Raw genomic sequence first — 19,606 nt, 5'->3', positions numbered from 1 at the left:
TTGAACTCATACGAATTTACTCTTTTTTAATCAGAATAACTTATACAGTAAACCTCGGATAAGTCGACGTCGAGTGAGTCGAAAATCACTTAACTCGAAGCAAAATAAAAAGTCCCGATTTTTCCCTATGTATTTTCTCTAAGAAATATTTGGATAAGCCGAAGTACGAGAGTCGAATTTCGGCTGTGTCGAAGTAAAACATTCAGTCCCTTTTGTACAAAATACACGTAGTTTACATCACTTGAGCCGAAGAAGATTTGTCTGGCATTCTCATTACATTTAGAGGAGAACAAAAAAATCGGCATGTCGCAGAACCCTGTCCCTGGCTTGCTGCAGGCAGGGTGGTGATTTCTCTCACCTCCCTGCTGCAGGTAAGCATGCACACTCACCGTACCGCTCTGCACGCATGTCGAATACATACACATACACACAGCACATCGATCCATATACTTTATCCATACACACAGCACATCCATACTTAATCCATGTCAAGCCAGAACTCCTTGGTCAACCAATCGCTGCTTTAATATTTTAGTGACAGGCCAAGTGGGCGGAGCTTGTTTGTGCGTGCCCGGCTGGCTGTATAGTTTTGTTCAACGGAGGTGGGATGGGCCTGGGAGAGTGTTTATCTCAGGGTAGGTTGACAGAGATGGCTACCTATGTTGCACCATAGACATAGCACATGCACATTGCCACATTAGCGCAGACATTCTCAGAACTACGTTCTACTAGTATTGATACAAATTCCATGTTCAATTTAGAACAAAATAAGAACATTATCTTCAAGAACAGACAAATTTGAATGCAAACACACACACGCACGCACACACACACACACACATGCATGCAAATGTACTATAATACATGTACATAACTGTGAGTCGAAAAAAAATCGACTCTCGCGAGAGTCGAATTTCACTTAAGTCGACGCATTTTTGTCAGTCCCGAGAGCTTCGACTCATGCGAGGTTTACTGTACATGTATTTGGACTGGATATCCTCTTTAATCTTCTTCTTGCTTATGAGGCAGCAGCAGCTAAATAATGTCCCTCAATTGTTGTAGCCAAGTTACAGTCTGTGGAGTAGGGTGTGTCAGGTCCATGTTGTCAGGAGGGCGGAGATCAGGGCACTCACTCAAGATGTGTTGAGCAGTCTGTTCTGGTGCACCACACTGGCAAGCTGCTGACGGGCGTAGCCCCCAACGATGCATGGCTTTAATGTTCTTTAATGAGAACATATGACAGCACATAGGTGTTGTCACATCAGTGAATTCTCAATTTGTAGAATTGAATGGAGATAGCATGGAAATTATGTACATGTAATAAAGTCTATGTTTCCATCACCAAAGCATTTGTTAATGTTCCTCATTATTGTGGATGTTATAGCAAATCATGGTGTCGTTGTAATCCAGTACAGTGGACTCCTGTTATATCGAAGTCTTAGGGACCGGCAGTTTTCCTTTGATATCACAATTTCATTATAACCGAACAAATTAAAGGGGATGGCTAGTAACTGATCAGTGGGAATCAGTGGGAATGCTGAGGGATGATTGTTCCAATCCTTGTGGGATTTATTTAAGAGTACACTATATATCTACTGTTGTGTGAAAATTATTTGCTTCAGAACAGTCTCATATTCAAGTAATGTGCAGATTAATGCCCCGTCACTGACCAGGGACGCTTACCTGGAAACATTAATCTGCACATTACTTGAATATGAGACCATTCTGAAGCAAATAATTTTCACACAAGAATAGATATATAGTGTATTCTTAAATGAATCCCACAAGGATTGGAACAATCATCCTCCAGCATTCCCACTGATTCCCGCTGATCAGTTACTAGCCATCCCCTTTAACACACACACACACACACACACAAAATGTAGAGCGCATAATATTACAGCATGAAGTTTTACTTCGCTGTAACCGAATTTTTTGTTACAGTGTAACAGTTTTCAATATAACAGGAGTGCACGGTATCAATGAAAGTACATGTATGAAAATTAAGACATGCAAGACCAGGAATTAGAACAAGAAATCATTAACAAAGACGACAGAACTCACAAGATATTAAAGGTCCATTTTTAAAATAGATTGAGTACAGTATTTCATTGTTTATTTCACTTTTATCTGAGTGTGGAGAACAAACATCCCATCTATGACATACATTGCACATACATGTACAGTGTACTTATTTCATGAAACATCAAATACCAAGTCAGGGATGTACACTAACTTTTTTCCTTATATTACTGGTCCAAACCTGAAATTAACTAGTCCTGTACCTTTTTTTCAACTGGCACTGACAATGTAATTTTTGCTATTATACCTGTCATGTTGGACCAGTAAATCTAGCCATCCCTGAAAAGTTGCAAGTCCTACAGTGACTTTTACTGGTCTGGGACCATCGGACCAGTGCAAGCGTGCAGTGTTGCCTAAGCGCGTGATACAGACATTAATGCATTGCAAAGTGGTTCTGCAGCTCGACTCAATGCAAAATTCATGTCCACCATGAACTTTCGCTCCACAATGAGGTCTAGGTGAAAGTACATTGATCCACTTCAGTCAACAAAATCCAACCTCACAACATGTCCAAATGGAAGAGCTTATCTAGGCACATCTTGCAAGGAACACCTTTGTGTGGCTGCAGGCATGTCTGATATGTCATCCTGCTCCAGTGCTGAACTGCCTTCTACTGCTTTCTAAGATCCAGTCTCCTTGTCCATTCATCCATCAGCCATGAAAAAAGAAACGTGGGCCAGTACATCTGAGAAGAGAAAGGCAACACTTTTTAAGAGGTTTTGTTGTTGTTTCAGTTGGACAGCACTTACATAGATGAAAACTTCATTAATGTGCACATTACACACTGTATAATGGCTCTCGACAATCTCCACAATAGTCCACAATTTACATGAGAACACATGCCCAAAACCAAATTTGAAAAAAATTTCCACGCTGACAAGCAAGGACTTGGGATTTGTTCGTGTTCTCTCCATATCCCAGCTTCAGTCTGTATCAGGGGCTGTGGGTCACAATACATGTATAAAGTCATTTTCATATAGAAATAACGGCTACACTGTATATGGTACACACTATACCATACAAAATGATGCTTCCGTCTATACAGTAATTACACTGCATGCAAATACAGTGTTAGGCACCTGCAGTCTTCATGAGAGTGATTTATCTTCATTACTGCAACTGGATGTATAAGTACATTTTACAAAATATAAATGTTTGGATTTTTGTTTGCTTTGTTATATCTCTGATATAATGAAGAAAGGGGCTTCCCACATATGATATTGTGGTGCAAACAATCGATCACATGACACATAACAATATTAAAAGGCCCAGTTACAACACATACTTTCTACTGATTCTGCTACTTCACTGTGACCACTTGTCCATCTTGCCAGCAAGCTCTGCATCCTCTCCTCCTGGCTGTAGTCTATGGTATCAAAAACCTCACGCTGGTTCTCATATCTGATAATAAAACATGTTGCTGGTTAAGGATGAATCCAAAACGAAGATTATGTAAAATGCAAATTACATCAACTTTCCAAGGCAAGAGGAGCTTGCCACTGTCCTTGCAAGTAATCATGAAAGTCATACAGAGATTAGTTATAAAATTATCTGCTTTTGGTAGTCTTTTCCTCACTTTAGCATGGAGATATAAATCAACTTAAAAATTGATTACCAAAGACAAATTGACATGAGAGAAATGAAATGTGAACACCAACTGAGAGATACTGAGTAGTACAGTCCCACAGCCAATGGCTACATATGACACTGACAGTTATCTTGAACATAAGGTGAATTCATATGTAATGTTTTCCCTCATTTTATTTTCCTCATTCTTTATTTTTATTATTTATTTATTTATTTATTTATTTGTATTTATTCATTTATCTTTTTTTTTTTTGGGGGGGGGGGGGGGGGGGGGGGAAGGTGTGATAGTCAACACACCTGCTAGTTTTAGACTTGTAATACAACAAGGATACAGGTACTGGAACATATAATCAAGATCCAGAAGCCATTCCAGCATGTCGGCCAAAGCTGGCCATGTTGCGGATCCACAGCAAGCTTCAGGGACTGGCAGATGTTGATTGCATTTCTTGTAGGCCGACATCGCATTGACATACTGCTGGTGTATCTTGTTGCTTATGGTCTGCATTTCTGCTCTGTTGAAATAATAAATATAATATTACAGTTACATAATACATATGTGATGTATTACACAGGTAATTAAAAAAAAAAAAAAGAAGCATGTCAAAGAAATTGCATGTGATGTGTTCATTGGTATTTAGTGAGGTTCTGCAAGATTTGTGGGACATGTAGAAAGAGTATCAATTTTCTCATCCTGGTCTAACCCTGGGGCACTCCTTTATTTCGTTACACTGCTCAAACGAAGCATTCGGGCTGGTCGCAGTTAACCCTGGCCCTTCAAAGTGTGTGACTAACGACAATGACCTACAATTTGTTTTTAATACCGAGCAAGGATACAGTCACATATATTGAAGTAGGAATCAACATTTCCCCATTATCTGATCCTAATTTTCTAGGCAAATGGATAAAATCCCACAAACAAAATTTTATTCTTTATTTAAATAAAATTTAACTCACAATGATGATAACTGCAATGCACACTTGTCACGTGTGTGGTAAATTTAATCAACGACACTGACTGACACCACATAAACTGCAATTTCGTGCATTTAATAATGCAATGAATTAAAAGCTTTATTTAACGACAGGAAACAGGCTTGAACATCAATGTCACATTGTCACATCATCTTACATGTTTTCCACCAATTTATGAACTATCAGTTCGAATTCCTGGATTAGCTTGCATTGCAACTGCTGTAGAATCGACGAGAAACGGTGAACTAACGCACAATTGGACGACTGGGACTGAGAAACGCGCAATACACAGTGAAACTGCTCAGACAAATTTGTGATTGCCTTGATATACTCCTCTCCTTTTTTTAGATTGTCCTTCCAATTCATCCAACAAGACTGAACATTTCTGAATGATTTACGAAGCTGCGTGTGCAACGTTACCGTAAATTTTGCTGAATTTGCCATGCTTTCGAAGCGAGTTACAGCTACATGATTGTACGTCATACGGTAAATCTTATGTTATGTCCACACATGCGTGCTCATTGCGTAATCATGAAACTAAAACGCTTCAACAACAGAGGGCGTAATCTAATTTCTCTTTTCCCATTTGCGATTGGTCAAATGGCTGTGTGTTATTTGTATGGGACCGGTGCCTCACGTATGAATTTGAACGGGAGCGCGGTTTCAACAAAACCAAGATCGAAGAGACCAGTCGGTATACTCGGTGTTTGCCTAGTTTTCTACCGTATATTGGTGAGTTTTATGATTTCGGTAACAAGATATGGACCTTGAGAGACGAAATTACTGTCTAAGCGAGCAAGTATCCATCCACGCGTTGTCAGAACACCCACAAACAAGTGACATTGTCAGTGCTGAGCTCTCCTTGCTTGCCCTTCGCTGCGCTTGCACTTGTTCGAGTTTGAACAGCCTCTAAACGATAAACCTCCCTGCTGCCTCGGCTGCCAGCAGCTGCTGCCGCGCCGCGCCGCGCCGTAGCCGCATCCATACTACTAGTATGCCGTCGTTGCGTTGTCAGTTATGCCATTTCTACATGATTACCGCTATGGTGAGGTAGCGTGAGAAGTTAGGCCTCTGTTCTTTAGAACAAAGTCGATGCTACATGCTACCCGAGTCTAACTAGTATTAGGACCGTAAATTAGGATAATATTAATAGTGAATGTTTTGAAATTCCTCCAGACAGATAACTATACATAGGCCTATAACTACACGCAGCGCTGTCGCTAAGCGACAGCACAGTGTCTGGTCAGGCTAAGGCCTAGTAATACACTTTATAAAGGAGACCTCCGGATGATTTTCAGATTTTGATTTTACATTAAAATAACTAGTCTATAAATTAGTTAAATTTTATACCGAGGGCAGAGTTTCAGAATTTGTGATTATTGGGATGAAGAATAAGAATATTTTCAAAATTTAGAACAAATTGCAATGATGATTGATGACATGGCAGAGAGTAAGCATACCAAGAATGCATGAGTTGGGGCTCAAGGAAGCAGAACAAAAGAAGAAGGCAGGCATAGATTATACACAGGTGAACTCGCAAGCAAGCGGTATTATAATGGAATTACACTGCTGCATTTCTGAAATATTGTGAACCTCCTATGTCATCTTCCTTGTTCAGTGTGTATTGTTTAATGTTTTTCAAAGTATTGTTTCTCTGCTCAAAAACCACAATTAATAAATTGAACAAATGTATACATGGAGTTGTCGATTTATGTAACTACATGATGTGAAATTATGAAAATCATCTGGAATGTCCCTTTAAGTGTAGTTAAAGTATAGCTAGTTAAGTTAGAATAGATGGATTTTTCTGTCAACTAAAATAAAAAAGAAGGTTAATACTTGGGCAGGGGAAATCAATATTTCCCTTTTGACTGTGTCTTTGTTGGCTTTGTTTGACTGGTCAAGTGGGTAATGCACTAATGGTGTATGATGAGGTCCATGGCAATGTAATGTTAAGGTTGATGCCATTATTTCAATTTTTACATGTTCAGATATTGAAAGAGGTAGGCCTAATTTCTAAAAGATGTGCCATTTACAGCTAAACAGGTAATGTTTGATAAGTCCACACAATTCAATGTGCATGTAGAAGGCCTGCTATGGGGCAAGTCCAAGATAAGGTCCCCTCAGAAGGCAAAATTTCATCTTTGCTCAATATTGACATATTTGGTATCATTTTGAAGCTTATGAGTTGAAGTTTTGATTTCCATGGAGGAAAAAATGATATTATGTAAATTTATGCAAATTGCAAGGGCTTCATTTGCATAAATGTAAAACACAGCGTTACGTATGGGACATTTATAAAAATTCATATTTATTCAAAGGAAAGCGAATTCTATTTGATCAATATGTGGACATAAGAAGTTCATCAAATTGTTTAACTTGGTATGAAAATTTAGGGATTATGCAAATGATTATGCAAATTAGCTCGTGTCCTATCATGAGATGTCCCATACGTAACAAAATGAGGTCAATTTTTTAGGTTTTTTCTGAAATTGCTAAGGTTATTTGAATGCCCTTTTGGAAAGTTCTAATTTATTGTTTAGAGAAATTAAATACCATAGAAAAAAGAAAAAACAGTAAAAGAAAATTTTTTTATTAGGCATTGAAATAATGTTACGTATGGGACAAATGCGTTACGTATGGGACATCCTCATATATATTGCATGTGAATGCATGTAGCTAGCTGGGAAGGTCTTCCAGTACACAAATGGTCAATCATCCTGAAGAAAGCATCCCAACTTTGTAGCTACTTTTTGAGTTATAGACACTTGAAACAATACATATACTTGACTGAACAATTTTCAGAAAGGGGGAGGGGAAGATGGCAAAATACACAATGAAAAGCAGCATTAAAGGGATGGTACATTGTATAGTTTTTGTAGAAACGGGGATTCAGTTTTCAACATTTTATGAGATGACTGGAAACCAATCATATGAATGACTATTTAAAGAGCATACAATTCTAAGACTAGAGGAATTCAAAGTTAATTTGATGGAGATCCAATGTGAAACGGTTGTGATATAAAAAAAAATAAAGTAAAATGATTTTTTTTTTAATTGCAAGTGATACACAAATTGTCCTTATTCAGTTTCCAGTAGTAGCCACAACAAAATTCATGGGTATACATACTGAGGTGTGACTTGAATCAATGACCTGACTGATAGACAGACATCATACATCTACTCGATTACTGAAATTCCACGCGGCAGGTATTGCTTATAACCTCTTAAAATTAATATTTCTTGTGTCAAGTTGTTTTTTATTGAAACTAAATGGCAAACTGCCCTTCATCAGTGGAAGTAAACACTTAAAACTATCAAATTTTTTAGTAGTAACTATCCTGATAAAAATAGGGCATACATACTCAGTTTGGTCATAAAAAATATAGAATATGATTGAATATGATTATGATGGTAGATATTTGGGGGATATTGTTCCCTTGAAAATCTGGATCAGTATTTGAGTAATTTCAACTAATTCCACCTCAATAATCATGCAAAAATTTGTTTATGGGTATTTTGCAAAATTATTTTGCAAAATACCCATAAACATGGTTCTCCACACACTAAACGAATGGGGGACAATGGGCATGCATACTCAGGTTGGTCATAAAAATATGAAAATATGATTGAATATGACTATGATGGTGAATATTTGGGGAATATTGTTTCCTTGACAATCTGGATCAGTATTTGAGTAGTTTCAACTGATTTTACTTCAATAATTATGCAAAATACCCATAAACATGGTTCTCCACACACTAAATGAATGGGGGACAAAGTGTCCCATACGTAACTGTCCCATACGTAACACGTCATGTCTGTCTTTAATTAGAACCTGTAATTAGAGCTTTTTGCCTAATGACATGAAACTTACCTGTGATAATCTTGAGTGTTGTGACTTTCATCACAGTGAGTTACAAGTTGTAGAATGAAATACTTTCAGAGAGTTTTGAGGTTGAAAAAAATGTTCAAAAAAACAAAATTTTTCTGGTCCCATACGTAACGGCACATATTTTCTCTTCTAGAATATAATTGTCAAGGTCATTTTTCTCAATTTTTTACATGATTATACTTCTCCTAGATATCAATCACCATGATAAAGTTCAATATGATCAAAGGCCATTAACACTATTTTTCAGGTCATAAAAGTCTCTGAATGTCCCATACGTAACGCGCGTGTTATCTTGGACTTGCCCTATGGACGTATGATCCAAGTTAAGGGTTTAATCAGTAATTGCGGAATATTTCTTTGTTGCCCTATGTGGACCCAACAATTACACTTGGTCCTGCATCGTGCAGTCAGGAGAGGTCTTACTTCTTTTACAGAATCTGCATTGTCGTTAACCCCAGGGCGCTCCTTAACACAGTTAGATATCTATACAGTGCACTCCCGTTATAACGATATGCTCGGGACCGGCAGTTTTCTTTCGTTATAACGAAATTTCGTTATAACCGAACAAATACAATATATAACGAAAACAAAGAACCACGTATATATATCATATGTGACCGTGCACCTCAAAACATAAAGTCGCACACACTGATTTGCGTGAGGACTGAAAATAAGTGAAATGGGTCAACCTAGCGGAACTTGACTTTTTCATATTTTCTGAAAGAGCGGGTCTTCTTTTACATTATGCTAAAATTTGGTATCATAAAACGGGCAGGAAAGTGTGTTTTTTAGCAGTTTATCTCGAACATTTTTGGTAGAATAGTGTGATTAGGTGTATCTTTAGAGTCCCTTTTTCATTTTTGAAAAACCTTGTCCACACTCTTCACTTTCAACTCTAATAAATTTTGAAAGGATAGTGTTGCCGCTTTGAAAGTTGGCATTAATTATGGACAGAATGTATTAACGAGGCATGCTTAATTTCAGTGTAATCTGATAATCCCTTCATTGATGTTACTCTGGTTGTTTACTTCCTGTTTTTTGTCCCATTCATCGCACAGCCAGCACGGTTTGGTAAAGATTAAGCGCTTGAATAGACACTGTACTTCAGAGCCTCTTTTCTCAGTTCACACTTTTCCTGAGTTTGTGCTTTCTTTCCAATATTTAGATAGGTTAGGAGAGTCCATTTGATTTGAGTTCTACATCATTTTAAAGCTTAAAGTCTGCTCTTTCAGAATATGGTCTTAACTAAATATTCATGTCTGGCGACTTTTTGTTTGTTTTGAGGTGCAGGGTCACATATTATGTTTGCTTAATACTCATCAAACACTGGAAAGCTACGTGAAATGTGATGGGATAACTGTATTACAATTATAAACGCTAGTTCCCCTCAGAAACTGTGCGTGACACAAGGAGCGAACACACAGTGTTGTGAAGCGTTCACCCATGCAGAGACGCTATAAATGCATGTTCCGCTACGTATTTTCGAAAGCAATTCGCATTTCGTTATAACGGAGCACATTTCTTTTGTTTTTCTTTGTCTGTGGCGCTCGGAAAAGACTTCGTTATAACGGAAATTTCGCTATAACCGTGTTCGTTATAAGCGAATTTTGTAACATAGACTTTAATGGTGATAATTTTGGGACCAGAAGATTTACTTCGTTATAACGAAATTTCGTTATAACCGTGTTCGTTGTAACGGGAGTGCACTGTACTGTGTACGCTTCTCATTCAGGCTGGTCGCAGTTTACATTGTCATGTGACACTGTCGTGTCACGTTGGGGACAAATTCTCTATAGCAAAATAATCCCAACGAACCAAAACAAAACGAATGAATAAGACTATCATCACAGCGGTCTATTGTATTGTAACTACTTTTTGTATAATCCACAGTTAACTTGAGATATGAATATTATGTGCTACAGTATATCTGTCCGTTGAATTTCCTGTAGACTCTCAGGGAGTCTCATCACAATGTCCTGTTTCTTGACACTAGGAACAATACTGATTTAATACCAGGAACCAAAATGCCGAGGAGACGAAAAACAAAGGTAGCATCCAGAGCAAAGCCAAAGTTGCCTCCAGATGATGAGGAGATTGACATGGCAGAAGAGGAGAGGAAAGCGAAACTGGAAAATTTCTTGAGAGATTTCGACCTATATGGTGAGGTTACGTTCAAGCGTTCCTTGAGAAAAAAGTTTTCATGCATGCACATGTAGCTCATACCATAGTGTTTAGCGTAAGATTTTACAGTCTTATTTGTTTGAAAGTCAAGTTTATTTATGCCTTATACTCTGTTGCCTTTATCATTTTTTTTTTTCTGTACTGTACTTCAACAAGACATCTTCAGTTAGGATAGGATCCTGCACATGGAATGAGTCTAACATTTTGTCCAAGAGTCAGATGTCATAATTTCATTACCTTGGGTTGTCACTTTCGCAGCATTATACACACAACTACTGTAGAGTCTGTAGTAGACCATTTCATGTTGGCATTTCCCGAGATGTGATCGCTGCATTCCCTTTTCTCTAATTTCTGTGCATAGGGATTTGAGTGACAGGTGAGCTGTATTGCTATATAATAGAAGCCTTGTGATTATTGCTCTGTCCATGTCACATGCTCTCCTTTGTTCTGGCTTTGCAGTGGATGCTAAAGTGAAAGAGATGAGAGCCCTGTGCACTGACATGTGTCTTGCTATCAGGCGCACCACCAACATGCATGCCATGAAGCTGTCTAAAGAGACAAAGCGAATGAAACAAGTGGATTACTTTGGTAAGAATGATTCATCTTCTCTCTTTACAATTTGGTAGTGCTCATATTCTTTGTATTTAGCTGACCCATATGTCTCTGTCTGCATCTCAAGAAGGGGTTGCTTCGAAACTTACATTTACCAGTACATTGCCAGTGTCTGGTGTTTTGTTTTGTTTTTTGTTTTGTTTTTTGGGGTTAGTGTTCAATAATGATGTGACACTCACAGGATTTTGGTCCTTCAGACTTTTCTCCCTGTTACAGAGGCATGTATGGCAAGGTCAACAGACGATACTTGAGTAATGGTATAATAGAAATGATAAGATGGGTAAAACAATGTGTAAAGATAACAACAAAGTACAGCATTTCAAATGAAGAGGAAGAAAGGGAAACAAATGAATAATGAAATACTGAAAGATAAGATTGCTTGGATTATATTTAAGTAAACCGCTCAACACAATTTGCATCAACTAGAGCTTGTTCCAAGTGTATGACCTTCCTGTGTTGTTCAGTCTGTGTGTGCATGTTATTCCGGCCCTTTCTGCCCGGAATAGGACTCTGCATTCACCATACCAGGTACATATATTCTCTTATCCGCACTATTGACAATACAGCTATGAACTCTATAGCTCCAGCTGAGATCATCAAGGAGATAACTAAGAGCGTGGACACAATGGTTTCCCAGACTGTAGAAGCAAAAACAAGTTGTAGGGAGATGAGCACCTCATCAAAATTCAAGGACGGAATGGACAGCCAGTCCACCGCAGAATCAGACTCAGACTGTAGCCAGTCATCCACCACAGCACGCAGAACAACGCGCAAGGTGACTACAACAGACTGCCCCCAGAGGGAGCTATATTGATTCGGGGATTTTTATTTCAGAGGTTTTGAATATCAACTAACGAAGTAGGATTAAGTAAGATTAACCTGTTGAAGAGGAGTCCCTTGTTTACTCTGACAAGTGTCTATGGGGAATGCGTTTGTAGTAGAATCAGCCTGTCCTCAACGGGGTTATGAATGGTGCCAACCTGTGAAATTAGTTGCTGTGAGTTGCTTGTAGATAGATACTATAGGACAGTTGTGAAAGAGAGTCATTTTAGTGGAAGACATTCATTGTTTACAGGAAAGGAGAAGGGAATGTAGTTATTGTTGAACTCCTAATAGTGAAAAGATTTTTTTTTTATATGGTTCTAAGAGTTATCCTCTGCTGCTGTCCTTCATGATTTCAAAGGGATGACGAAAACTGTCTTTCAACCAAGTCAAATGTAGAAAGAATACTGATGATAATGTGTGTTCTCATTTATGCTCGATAATCACTTCTGTTTTAAATTCATTTTAATTGATCAACGTTATGGCTAAGATCTGAAGACATTAATGGAATCCTTTGAACCTCATATTCCTTCTCCACACTGGTGAAATTGAAGACTTCAACTTGAAATTGATTTCAATGAATTTGAACCAAAATCCACTGTATAAAATGCAGTGACAATAGCATCTTACTGTAATAATTATGCAATTAAAAATGAGTCAAGTCAGACTGTGAAGAGTCATCGCAGCCTAGAAAAATCAAAGAGGGTAGACACGTGTTAAGCCCTACTATTTTTCATCTTAGGTAGATATTAGCCAGTTAGTATTCAGCTGTTTTTGCCATCAGGAGATATTCTTCTTTTGTTCCACACATGTCTTGAGAAGCTTGGTATAGTTGATACTGTGGCAGGCTATGCTATTTTCTAAGTGTTGAAGGCTTGTAGACACACAAGCTTTCTGACATAGCATGTCTGCATTCTATATGGTAGATGTGATTCAAGATGCATTGGACATCTTTGTAATGTGAAAGCCTTTTGTAAATCTCATCTACTCTGTGTTTGTGTTCAATAGGCAACTGGAGCAAGGAAGAAAAAAACTGCAACAACAGCAACAAGGGTATCTGCGAGGTAATGGTTCTGATGATGCCCTGAAAATATATTGCAGCCCAAATCTCATTGATCACACCTTGGACACTTATTCACATGCAAAACTTCAAATGTGCTGTGTGAAAAAGCTGATGCCTATACAATGTATATATTTTTGTTTTCATATAAAATTAAGTATGAAAGCAATAAAAACAATTGAAGTGAAATATGACATCTCTGACAATCTGTGCAATTGAGCAACCCAATCGATATCATACAATTCATCCCCCCCCCCCCCCCCATGGAAAAAAAATGAATAAATAAAAATGAATAAAAAAATAAAAAATAAAAAATAAAAAAATCCAGGAGTGTTCCAAAACAGCCCTAGGGTTATGGCAGATATCAATGATCTTGAGAGGGAAGTTGTAAAAGAGAGCTCAATAATGTACTTTGCTTTTGATAGTGTCGTCATGACATTTCACTCTCGCTGTGCTGGACACCACAAGCAATTCATCACCAATTGCAAGCCACTCCATAACCTTAGCAAAGATTGCAAGTTTGTCCCAAGTTGCATGAACATGCAGTGCCTCCTTGAGGCTTCCACTTTTACACAATGTGCGAGTCACTAATTACAATAGTTTTATAAAAAATACATTGTAATCATAATCACTACACATCACCCATTGCTCTGTGTACATTTCCAAGCACCAGATCCATTGCCTCCGTCACCACAATTATCATCGTAATCATCAATTTGTCTGAATCATTAGAATGGAATGCTTCAATGATCGTCTGGTGCTCTTTTTCTCTTATTAGTTACTTAAAGTCAAATTGTAGTGGAACTTCACATTTTGCAGTCAACTTTCAGTACAGTTGTACTGATTTTTTTTTTCTTTGATAATTTCTTACCACATGATTCACTGATTCCCCAAAAGTTGCATAAAGATAAAGTGCAAAATGTCAATGCATTATACAGCTGTACATGTATTGCAAGTTATCTTAAATGAATATATTTTCACATTTGTTACTCATTATTTTTTAAGGTATTTTTGTTGCTGTTTTGTTTTAATATATTGAACCTCTAACTGTCTGAAATTTATGGTAACAAACCCCTTACAAAGCACTACCAGTGTGCAACTGTGGTTAGTCTTTGCCATCATTTATGAATATATGTTGGTTTTAACAGGAAGAAAACAAGAGCAGTGCTTGCAGAAACCCCGGCCAACAATGACAACACAAGGTGAGATATCATGATTTCTGTCCGTCTGTTTGTCTGGTTTTTATCTTTCTCTTTCATTCAGGCCTTATTATTAGAACTGTGATATTTTTGTATATGCTGTTGAGTATGGAAAAAAGTGATATATACATGCAGGCAAATCATGATCAGAACTTTGCCCATGCCACAATGTACTTCTTAGAAAGCATTTGCTTTTAATTTCGCTGAAATTGTCACAGAGTGCTGCATATGTGCTGAAACTTGTGTTATTTTCCTGTTCAGATAATGTTGTATCTAGTTATACCCCGTTTATACTAAGGAAAAAGCGGGTTCTGAAACCCCCTGTAGCCGCTTCGAGCAGGCTTTCAGCTCAGTATAAACAGACAGAATTTAGAAAAGGCGATCCGATCGGGTCGGGTCGGGTTCTGAAACCTCCTATTGGGGGAGGTTTCAGAACCCGCTAGAGCAAGCTCGAGTGGGTTCGACTGTAGTATAAACGCAAATGGGGTTCGAGAAGCCGCTCTTTGGCCGACCCGGAGGTAATTGCTGAAGGTCATCACCTGCTTACATAAACAACCCAGCCATCTCAACCAATCCCCGCTGCAGAAAGTCTTTCAACTTGCACACTGTCACTCAAAAGCCCGCGCCATAAATCAGAGGGGAGGAGAAGGTTAAGCCTGCTAGGACCTGCTAGGGTCTGCTTTTGGCGAGCAGTATAAACAGACAAGAGGCTGCTTTTTCAGAGTGGGTTTTCGAACCTCCTCGAGGAGGCTCTGAAACCCGCTAGCACTATAAACGGGGTACTAGTTATAAACTTCACAAGAAAGCATATATTCTACTGTATAAACTAATGCTATTCTATACAAGGCACTATGGTACTATAGTACTACCTGTACAGAGATTTGATAGTTCCTTGGAAGCTGGGAGGCATGACTGCATTCATGCCTACATGTGCAGATTTTGTCTTATCTCAGTTTAGGGCTTGGATGTTTGAAAATGTGTGTGACCAGAAAATCAGATTGTGTGTGACTATATTCTGACTGTAGCAGCAGTTGCTGTGTAGGGTTATTCTGTTTATTGTTTCTTTCACCAAGACCCAATTTTTGTTCAGCACATATCATTGTTCACTGCTTTGAGGAAATTTCATTTTGAGGAGCTGCTGTCTAGGGACTCGCAAAATTAAGGTCCCCAGATCGAATCATACGGCATCAGCAGTAGTGCCCTCAGCCAAGGCACTTTTTCCTCTTGACCAGATCATTTCCAAGGTCATATAAAGCTGTTTGTCTTGCGATTGCATGTTTGTACAAATCAAATTGGTCTGCTCAGTGGCCATGTGACATTCTTGCATCTCACAACTCAATCTTCTATCATTTGAAGTCTCTGATTCGATGTAAATGCTCACTCCCGCAGGCAAAACATCTTCCACACGCCAGCAAATATGGCTGCCTTATCCGCCATGACCACACCATTCATCACACCTAAATTTGATACAAGGTATGATTTTATTTTTCCTTTCATTCTAACTTGTTTCATGTTTACAGCATATCATTTTATATGACAGCAAGTTTCCACCAGGAAGAAGAGTTCTTTGCTCTCACAATCGTCTAATTATTTGTGTTCCACATTTGTGAAGGAATGAAATGTATACAGTTGACTCCCATTATAACTAAGGGCTCGGAACTGGCACTTTTTTTTTCGTAATATCAAAGTCATTGTTATAACAGAACAAATAAACAATACAAGAATATAGAGCTGATAATGTTTGAGCCAAAAATTTTACTTCGTTGTGACCGAAATTTCATTATACTGTAGAGCACATTATTTTCGCAGCATTAAATTTTTGCAAATTGGAGCCAATGGCCGTCTTTGCGGCATGAATTTTTCACAAGTTGCAACATGGTAACATTCAATGCATATAGTGTAGACAAGATAGACTTGAGTTTACAGCATGACATAGTAAAGTGATTTGTGATAATAATGTTAGTAAATGTAATAATTATGAAAATAATAGTAATAAAAATAATGATAATGACAATAGAAATATCATGGTGGTGATTATAATGATGATTTAAATTACAATCCTCTCCGGCATCAGGAGTACATGCTCCCATGAGGATTTCATAACTATGTGATGACAGAGATGTTATATCATCATTCATGCTCTTTGCCTTCCGGACAATCTCCACAGCGTTAAGGTTACTCCAGCCTCAGTACGTCGTGCCAAGGAAGGGGAACTCCTTGTCTCCTTGTCAGGGAGCCCAGTGGAGGCCAAGGTGTCTCCCAAGGACCCAAAGAGTGTCCAGGATATTGTGGAAAATGTGGTAAGTGGTACAGGGTGTACTCATGTTTTGTTTTGTTTAGTTTTGCTTTGTTTTTTTCTATATTCTAAATGTTTCTTTTCATAAAAAGTAAGCAAATGTGTCTTTTTAATAAAGAATGTGCTGTTGTTTCTGAAACTTCAGTTGGAGTGCTTGATGTGTGCAATTTCCCCACGTTAAAACCAAAATATAGTATTTTACCCTCAAAATGTGTCTTTTTCTATGCCTTATGACATTTTTCAATCTACAGAGCTAGGCAACCCTGTTGGTGCAGTATGAGCTGTTGCATACAGGCTGCCTTTTGTTTTTAACAGTGACACACACATAACTCCTGTGAAGAGGTCCTTGCAAGCAGAATATTTTATTCAAAATATTTTGTTATCTGAGTAGCTCAACACAATGAAAAGCACACTGATGTATTCTATCTGAGAGAAATTAAAACAGCTAGACACATTAGGTGTTTCATTCCATCAGATCTCTCTCTCTACTGAGTTTCCTCTGCATCAGTGTCACAAACAGAAGGTTCAGCTGTAAAAAGGCACTTCATAGGCAAGTGATATTTAGAATTCAGACTGACTCCCAAGTATTATGGAGTCTTTCCAGCTGATGGATAATAAAGTATTATCCATGGTTTTGAAAATGTGTACAAATTGCCTTCCCAGTATGATATTTAGATCGACTTAGACATTTGTGTTCAATATTTGCTTGAGTTTTGTAGTGTGCCTATAGAAACATTACTGTAAAAGTGGATATTTTCGCGTGACTAATTTTTCGCGCTTGACCGGGTCGGAAGAGTTTCGCGTGTTTTTAATTCCGCGGAATCAAGACATCACGCACAGGCACATATGGCAAGCAAAAATATTCGCGTGCTTTTATTTTCGCGCTAGTTTCTGGTTGCGCGAAATGCGCGAAAATTTGAACACCGCGAAAATTTCCACTTTTACAGTACCCTATTTCATGCCAAATGAATTTTTTCCCACCTTTTCTTGTTTTATGACTGTGGTTTGAAATTGAAATAAATGTGACCTTCATGAAACAAACTATCAGGCCATTCTGTGGATTTTGCGTAAGTGTTTTATGAAGTTTTTGATTTCTCTCTCTTTCTGTAAGCCACTCTAGCTGCTATACTGAATGTGCCATATCTTTAGCGAGTCTAATTTTTGCGAACGAAACTTACTGAAACTTTTGCAAGTGGTTAAATTTGCGATCGTGGAGTACAGTACTGAACGGAGAAATACATGTGTGCATGCCACAATCGTGACGGGATTAGAGTTAATATTTTCGTGTGTTTTTACATTCATGAATAGCACCCGACTTGCAAAATTCACAAAAATTAGAACCTCACGAAATATTCGGTGTATACAATGCGTGACGTATAAATACTAGTATCAGACCAGGCCTCTTTGTCTGGTATATTGTAAAGTTTGCCTTTGCCTGTTTGTTTTGTGTTGGGTGCAGGAGAATATGTTTTCTGAAGACAAGGAGCTGAATGATGTCGACAAGCGCAACATCCTTATGCTCCAGGAGACCCTGAGTAGAATGCTGAAAGACAGCAGCTAGTTTGCTGGAAGCAGCTAGAGCATGAAAGGCACAGACAGCATGATCGTCTTCCTTTTCCAGTCACCATGGTTACGCATCACTGCATCGTGGACAGCATACTGCATCTAGTGTGAACTGTGAAACCTCATTCTGTCTGTGTACGGTCTACAGGCGGTCTACAGGAAAGATGGAATTTGGACTGTGGCCGGACTTCATCATATCTCAACTTGATATGTTCATAATGTTATGGCATTTAATCTTGTAGTGTGACATCATAAAGTCTTGCAGATTTTAAGATGTAAATTTTAAAAACAAAAGAAAAGAAAGAGAGGTGCACGACTGTAGACCAATATCTGTGATAATCTGGCTTTCAGTTACATGTCGAAACTGATTCTTTCTAGAAAGGCTCTTGAGGCATTGAGTGATTACAGTCTGATCATAGGGTGTACTATTGGAGCAAAGTTGAATATCTTCAATTTGGTGGTGGGGGGGGGGGGGGGGGGTTAAGGTACCATAGCAACAAATAGTGTGAAATGCAAGATTCTTGTTCATTTTAGACTAATAAAACATGTTTGAAGGTAATAATTGTCTTCTGCATTTATGACATATTGGATAGATGATGACTCGTGGAGAAATGTTACTTCTTTTTGTTTATGACCATTTTACATTCAGGTAAATCTGCTTGACTTGACAACTAACACTCTTTGTTCTGAATCCAGATGCTACCATCAGATGAGAAGTATGTGTTGCAATTTTCATTAAAACGTCTTAGAAGATACCAAGATGGGGAAAAAAGGGTATTTGCACTATGGCAAGCTCACCAAGTTTCTCTTTGCAGCAAGTGTAATTGTATTCAGGATTTTATTGCACTATTGGATAGGCCAGGTTCAAGACAAATTGTTTTCAATTAAAAGTTAATCCAGAATTAATCCAGAATTAATCAGAGCTTGCCTGTGATGTTTATTCGTGGATACTTTCCACTGGTCACTTGTGGACTCACATGTGGAAATTGGTGTCTCAACTTATATTTACTCTGACCCCACTTTTAGTCATAGTGACTCACTGAGAGCTATGTAGTTCATGAAGACCTTGCAACAGTACGAGACTGCGGGAACTGCTAATAGCCATGTAATCATGTTAGAGAAGTTGACTGAAGTAATACAGCTTGTTAAGGCTGGAGACCTGATGGATGGTAGCACATCGTCATACCGACCATGGACCTGTAGTATCATACTGCCAGTCGCAAGCGCATGCATCAGCTGACAAACGCTCTCCGTTTGCCAACCTTTGACGTCAAGTGTGGCTGCATGAAGTGTTGGCAGCGAGTTACAGGCAGTGGCAACCTGGTTGTTACAATTAA

At 38.3% G+C, this 19,606-nt stretch overlaps 2 protein-coding genes across 2 annotated transcripts; one reads left to right on the top strand and one right to left on the bottom strand.

Moving 5' to 3' along the window:
• Window positions 1-2,669: 2,669 nt before the first annotated feature.
• LOC139744930 (AFG2-interacting ribosome maturation factor-like) lies at window positions 2,670-5,085 on the bottom strand. The gene is made up of 4 exons (XM_071655345.1): window positions 4,799-5,085; window positions 4,002-4,181; window positions 3,368-3,483; window positions 2,670-2,767 (listed from the first exon to the last, which is right to left on the bottom strand). Exons 1-4 carry the CDS (start codon window positions 5,083-5,085, stop codon window positions 2,727-2,729), a joined length of 624 nt encoding a protein of 207 aa, XP_071511446.1. The 3' UTR covers window positions 2,670-2,726.
• Window positions 5,086-5,115: 30 nt separating this feature from the next.
• Window positions 5,116-18,520, top strand: LOC139744913 (uncharacterized). The gene is made up of 9 exons (XM_071655329.1): window positions 5,116-5,373; window positions 10,530-10,696; window positions 11,177-11,305; window positions 11,896-12,104; window positions 13,160-13,215; window positions 14,360-14,413; window positions 15,800-15,883; window positions 16,578-16,710; window positions 18,166-18,520. The coding sequence occupies exons 2-9, from the start codon at window positions 10,561-10,563 to the stop codon at window positions 18,265-18,267; spliced, it is 903 nt and encodes a 300-aa protein (XP_071511430.1). The 5' UTR covers window positions 5,116-5,373; window positions 10,530-10,560; the 3' UTR covers window positions 18,268-18,520.
• Window positions 18,521-19,606: the final 1,086 nt, after the last annotated feature.

Source organism: Diadema antillarum, unplaced genomic scaffold (genome assembly GCF_040938485.1).
Source record: "Diadema antillarum isolate AM-2024a unplaced genomic scaffold, OU_Dant_1.0 seq00001221_RagTag, whole genome shotgun sequence".
Lineage (NCBI taxonomy): Eukaryota > Metazoa > Echinodermata > Echinoidea > Diadematoida > Diadematidae > Diadema > Diadema antillarum.
This window is presented reverse-complemented; position numbering and strand designations above follow the sequence as displayed.

Excerpts from the sequence above, each read along its gene's own strand:
- LOC139744930 (XM_071655345.1), bottom strand. The coding sequence starts at position 5,085 with ATGGCAAATTCAGCAAAATTTACGGTAACGTTGCACACGCAGCTTCGT. Across the intron at positions 4,182-4,798 it reads CATAAATTGGTGGAAAACAT|AGCAGAAATGCAGACCATAA; the intron begins GTAAGATGATGT and ends TTATTTCAACAG. Across the intron at positions 2,768-3,367 it reads AGTAGCAGAATCAGTAGAAA|ATGTACTGGCCCACGTTTCT; the intron begins GTATGTGTTGTA and ends TTCTCTTCTCAG.
- LOC139744913 (XM_071655329.1), top strand. The coding sequence starts at position 10,561 with ATGCCGAGGAGACGAAAAACAAAGGTAGCATCCAGAGCAAAGCCAAAG. Across the intron at positions 10,697-11,176 it reads GAGAGATTTCGACCTATATG|TGGATGCTAAAGTGAAAGAG; the intron begins GTGAGGTTACGT and ends CTGGCTTTGCAG. Across the intron at positions 12,105-13,159 it reads CACGCAGAACAACGCGCAAG|GCAACTGGAGCAAGGAAGAA; the intron begins GTGACTACAACA and ends TGTGTTCAATAG.